The sequence below is a fragment of the Gasterosteus aculeatus genome, chromosome 9 (assembly GCF_964276395.1).
Source record: "Gasterosteus aculeatus chromosome 9, fGasAcu3.hap1.1, whole genome shotgun sequence".
NCBI classification, from domain to species: domain Eukaryota; kingdom Metazoa; phylum Chordata; class Actinopteri; order Perciformes; family Gasterosteidae; genus Gasterosteus; species Gasterosteus aculeatus.
In genome coordinates this window covers 9,680,242-9,686,241 of record NC_135696.1, presented here as the reverse complement: position 1 = coordinate 9,686,241, position 6,000 = coordinate 9,680,242, and the positions used below count along the sequence as shown (strand labels likewise).

General features: G+C 45.0%; 1 protein-coding gene across 1 annotated transcript; it reads right to left on the bottom strand.

Moving 5' to 3' along the window:
* On the bottom strand, window positions 1-2,839 carry LOC120825116 (fibroblast growth factor 20). Its single transcript, XM_040186530.2, has 3 exons — window positions 2,216-2,839; window positions 1,380-1,483; window positions 1-1,237 (listed from the first exon to the last, which is right to left on the bottom strand). Exons 1-3 carry the CDS (start codon window positions 2,547-2,549, stop codon window positions 992-994), a joined length of 684 nt encoding a protein of 227 aa, XP_040042464.1. The 5' UTR covers window positions 2,550-2,839; the 3' UTR covers window positions 1-991.
* Between the last annotated feature and the right edge of the window lie 3,161 nt (window positions 2,840-6,000).

Below are 6,000 nucleotides of genomic sequence, written 5' to 3'. Positions count from 1 at the left end.
TGGATCGCTTTTTTTATTTGATCTCATACTTGTAAAAATATATTCTGAAAATAAATAAATTTGAAATAAATATATGTATGTCCTAGGAAACAAAGACGTATAAATAAGAATACAATCTGTCAACGGGTTTGTAAAGGTGTCTTTGACGGTCACGTGCTAACGTTTGTTGCTTGACCGCAGTTAGTGGAAGAACAAGAGAAATCCTTCACCGGGTTCTTGAATGCGTCTCTAGAGTTCCCACAGAACACGCAGCGTCCCGTAGAAGGACACCACGGAAGAAGTCCTTATGAAACTCCATTGGATCCGCTCTTCTTTGCTTGTTCCTCATGAAAAGTCATATGATCTGAGTTTCAAAGGATTATCCTTCCAAGACGTTTCAGAAGTCTGTATGTTAACGGAGCTTCCCTCGGCTCTCTGACACATTTCCCACCACAGACATGGCCGATTTCCAGTGCATGAAACTACCTTTTAGTGTAAACCAGCCAGTGGATTAAGCATTTTAATCAATCAGTTGCCAGCAGCCACAGTGTTTTGAATAAAATGTACTTAAAACAGTGTAATTGACAAGACTCATCAGCCACAGCAGTAAAAAGCAATGTACTAGCAGCAAGCTGTTAATCTCACTTATTAGGTGCCGCACTTTCATCCTCTTGAACATGCATGTTTGGACTTGCAGGGAAACTTAAACAAATCCAAAAGTCATCTGTTTAGCCTCCGGAGCCAATAAAGGGAAAATATTGGGGCCCAGATGTGTCTCAAGGGACCTCGTCATCGTCCACAGAAGATCCCCGGTACCAATCAAACTCCCCCGGGTAGTGTGGTCAATAGAAGGTCTCTTTCCTCCCTCCGTGCCACTGGTGGGGAGCGTTTATTCGGTGCACTTTTTGTGATCCCCATATCAAAAGGATCTTCCATCTCACTCGAGAAGGGGTTTAGGATTAGATGCACTTTCTTTCTTTCCTTTCTGGCTCGTGGTAACGCAGCGTCAGTCTCAACTCTGGCCCAGTATGTCCCTGTATAGCTCCGGTACTCTATCCGGGTCTACGGGCCTTGGTAGGAAGTGAGTGAACCTCTGATGTCGTCTCGACCTCGTTCCATCCCGGGAGGTCCCATCTTTGTTCAAAGCAACAAAGTAAAATGCACCCTTTTCTCCATGCCGGTAGATGTTGGACGAGTAAGTGTTGTACCAGTTTTCTTCAAATTGCTCCCTAAAAATGGATTCTGCTGACAGCTTCTCCTGCAGGAAGAAAGACAACCAGAGGAAAATCTGAGTATAGCAATGCAGAATGTGCCTCCTGTTTTATACATCAAATATGTTTATAATTGATAAAGTAAAGCATGATAGGCTTCAGAATGTTCACAATAATGTGTGTACTCACCGATCCATATAGTTCTCCTTTGCTGTTCATGGCGAGGTAGAGGCTACTGTCCACCCCTCTGATGCTGACCAGTCCCACAGCCAGACTGATGAACTCCAAAATACCTGCACACACACACATCACTTTGCATTACATTAACTTGTTATACCCCTATTAGACTAAGCACAATAATATAACTTGAATAATAGTCCTACAAAGTTTCTTCCACTGATGGTCGTGCAAGAGGCATCAAATTGAACATATCTGAAGGATTGACCGAGACTAAGACTGCATGCACTCAGTGCAGAAAAAGAGATAAATTATAAATTGCACAATATCCTCAACTGCTGTCAACCAAGGGTGGTTGTGTGGAACAGCCTTTGACGTGAAGTGCAACCAAGAATAAATCAAGTGTCAGAAATGCAACAGTATACAGCACTCAGAGGTCTGCTTTTGATCTGCAGTACGCTGCCGATGTTTACCTTGATGACTGAAGAAAAATTTGCAAACTCATCTCAAGGAGTAAATATAAAAGTGTATAAAAATATAAAAGGAGTAAAAGTGCGTTCTAAATACTCAAAGTATGAAAGTTTTGAAATGATTAATGTTTCTATAAATTCTATAAAATTATAACACCAACTGCTGGCCACAGTTCAGGGTTATGGCAGCTGCTATCACAGTGGGCTACTTCATGTGCTATCATTTTTGATAGTAACCTGTATGGTTTTTGATACATCAGTGTGTGTGTGTGTGTGTGTGTGTGTGTGTGTGTGTGTGTGTGTGTGTGTGTGTACTATCACTACTATCACTACAAATAAAATACTACTAATAAGGTTAATTTCAGAAGGGATGTGTACCAAATCTGCTGTGGTCCTTTCTGGTGCCCTGCACGGTGCCGTCGGGACGGATCTCCAGGTGGAAGCCGGTCCTGCAGTAGAGCTGCCGCCGCCTCAGAATCCCCTTCAGGTGGCTGAGGTCCGCCAGGCTACGGGACAGCCTCTCTGCCGAAACCAGGTTCTCCTGCTGCTGCCCATGTCCCGCCGTCATCATTCCTGTCAACGAGTTGTAGTCCACGGCCCCGGCTGGGGTGAGAAAGAAATGAGAGCCAACGGGAGCCGGAGCGGCGCCCGCGGGGCCAAAGCTGTCCACAAATCCGTTGACGAAGCCCCCGACCTCCGCCGCTGCCCCCATTACAGATGCGACAGCCGACCCGGTTCACACCAAGAGCGGCCCAAGTCAAGGTCCAATTGATGAGTACGAACCGGCGAATGAGGAGCAGCCCGTGATGAGGAGAAAAGGAAAAGTTGGACGCGTTGGCTGAGAAAATACCCAAAGCGCGCGTTCAGGCGCAGTCACCAGAGAATGAAGACTTAGATCCGCGCTATATCTTGATGGATGCAGATAGTCCCGAGTGCAGCCGCCAGTGTTCCTTCTTCCCCACTCTTCTACTGCTATTTATCCCTCTTTACAGTCCCCTGTGCGCTCTCTCTATCCTCCTCACATCGGGATACTCCCCTTTGCTCCAGAGCACTTCAGGACTCTCTCTCTCTCTCTCTCTCTCTCTCTCTCTCTCTCTCTCTCTCTCTCTCTCTCTCTCTCTCTCTCTCTCTCTCTCTCTCCCTCCCTCTCGGACTCTCCAGCTCTATATTTCTGCGGTACCCTCCACTCTCTCCTCCAGCGGCAGCGTGTTGTGCAGCAAGACAAGCCCACCGAACTCAACATCTATAGAGCATATCACGCAGTTCACTGTTGCGGAATTCCTCCCAATTGCCATTTTAATGCAAACATGTTGCGATATTCTCCCGTCATGGCTCACATGTGGCCCCATCGTCCCTCTCCTCATCGTTCTGCTGTATCACCTTTGATGTTCAGTTTCACTGCAGAGAGCCTACGGGGACTTGGAGAGGAAATTAAAAACTACTTATACAAATTACCATCGCAGGCGTCCCCCATTTGCCTCCCATTGCAGCATCAGAGCGACTTCACTGAAGCTCATTTAGCTGCTATGTCCAATCGGCCACTCAGAAGGGAAGGGATCCAACTTGAGTGTGACAGACACGGAGGGGACAATGGAGACAGTTTGTGTGTGTGTTCTGTCAAACAGCATAAAAGTGGCATTTTCATTACCCTAAACGCTTTACAGTCCCACGCCTCCTTAACGAAATGACTCAGGTGCGGCCATAGAGAGAGAGAGAGGGAGAGAGAGAGAGAGAGAGAGAGAGAGAGAGAGAGAGAGAGAGAGAGAGAGAGAGAGAGAGAGAGAGAGAGAGAGAGAGAGGGAGGAAAGCCCCCATTTGCGTGATTTTCGCACTTGGCTGTTGATTTATGGCCCTCCCCGTTTTATGTAACCCAGCCGCACGTTAACAGCACCCGCACAGATACAAACACACACACACACACACACACACACACACACACACACACACACACACACACACACACACACACACACACACACACACACACGCACTCACACACACCTGTGCAAACGACATCACTTGACTGTCAATCCCTTCATTGATCTTTTCACTGGGCTTTGAACAGCGCAGGAGCCCATATTTCCTTAATTGTGGTCTTAAAAGACGAATCAAAGACACAGAGGCTTCAAAGTGCAGGGATCTTGTAAGGGGATCAGGCAATAACAACCAGAAGAGGGGAATATACCTGTTTGAACTGCAAGCTTCGATAATACCTCGACACTTGATACTTGAAGGGCTTCAGAAGATGTTCATATAATATACTAATGCACGGTGGTTTTATGCATAAACATACATTTTGGGACCATAAGTTGATCATAGTCCATGTATTTGTGTGACAAACATAATGGTGGTTCTCTTCACTGGAACTCGTTGCATTCATGGCTTAAAACGTATTGTACACACAACACCATGCAGTCTTACATTTAATTGTGCTTCTTTTGCCGATTTGTTTTTTGCCCCCCCCCCCCCCCCCCCCCATTCGTGGATCTTTCGATTTCTCAAATGTGGGATTTCGGTAGGCGTCAAACCGCAGTGCAGCCTTTACGAGTTTGATTTAGATACGCAGTGGCACATGGGCCCATATTCTAGCCTATATGGCATTGATTTTGGCAGCTATGCAGAAACCCACTCGTGCACACAAAACACACGCGCGCGCACAGCTGCCCCCTCCGCTGGGAATCGCGTTGATAAATGAGTTGAAGGTGCAGAGGTGTGTAGTGTGCGCGTTAAACCTCGGTCAGTTTGCACCGTGTCGGTTTCTCCTGCATGACATGGAGACAGAGGGATTGTGGTACCCATATTTTACTGTAATCCCCATTTATGTATATTTATTAGTGTGGATGTGTTCATTGCACGTGTTTGTTTAAGAAAGACGGATGAATTCAGCGGGCGTCTATACGTTTGAGGCGTGCTCCCTCCTCCCTCTGCCCCTCCCTTCATTATTATTTATGACTGTAAAAAAGGGAACTTTTTTTTTCTTCTTTTTTTACCGAGCTGAGAAGATCGATTCGAATTGCTGCAGGCCGATCGGGTCCGGATGCATTGGATATCGACCTGCCCACAATGAAGCCATACGGTGACACGTTTTCACTCAAGCTCACAAGGTGCATGCACCGTTCCCTGTAATATGCTTTGTTTTAAATTATATTTTGTGTTGGTTTACAGTCCTGTTAGTCATATGACAGAGCGTGAAACCAGCTAACCTCCATTGCATTCATAAAGGAGGAGGAGGCCCTGAGGGTTATCTATCCCCCCATCACTCTCACCCAAACCCACACACACACAAAGAAATTACAACCTAATCGGATGCCTGGATAATGGAATAACTGAATAAGTAGCCTTGAGGTTATTAATGTGAGTATAGCCCGAATAAGGGTCAAGGGATCTCCAGGGGTCCTTGAGAGAGAAGATTCAGAAGGCTCCAAAACATAGACTCTATATTTTATTTAGAGAATGAATGAGCATTTAATGGATGTTCCCAAAGGCCATGAAAAAAATCAACCTCAAAAAAAGCTTGTTCCTTTATTTTGCAAACAGTTATCAAATGAGGGCGTGCACAGGTTAATGTGTTTAGAGCCCTGTTACTTAAGCTTGACAGAAGTGACGGTCAATATTGAATGCAGTCTCAGTCAATTAGGTTAAATGTGTCACAATTGTAGCCATTCAACTATTTGAGTATTTTTCTTACGGGCCGATTGTTATTTTGCATTAATTATTTAATATTTCTATCTCCATCAGTGAACCGATTAGGAAGCATATCAGTCACAAGGCTAATCATCTGTATGACCAAAGTAATCAAAGGATCTACTCAAATCAAATCTACTCAATCCTTTGAAGGGTTTATTTGTACCAAGAGGTTTTGATAGTCATTGTTTGATCTGTTTTCAACTTTTGGCTAAATTGTCCTCATAGGCCGGGGTGATCTCCTCTTCATGTGTGAACAGGTGATAGGCCATGTGTTCAACTGCTCTCCTTTATTCTCTCTGCATCAAAGTCATAAGAAAAGCCCCATCAGGTTAACATCAGTCTCACATGTAAAGACTTAAATGAAGGGTTCATCTTTGATATTCGTTTGATATCTGCTCTCGATTGGCTCCTTTGATCCTGAACTTTCCACTGGAAATCAGATACCACACTGACCCTCAATCTAAAACTTATTTGAT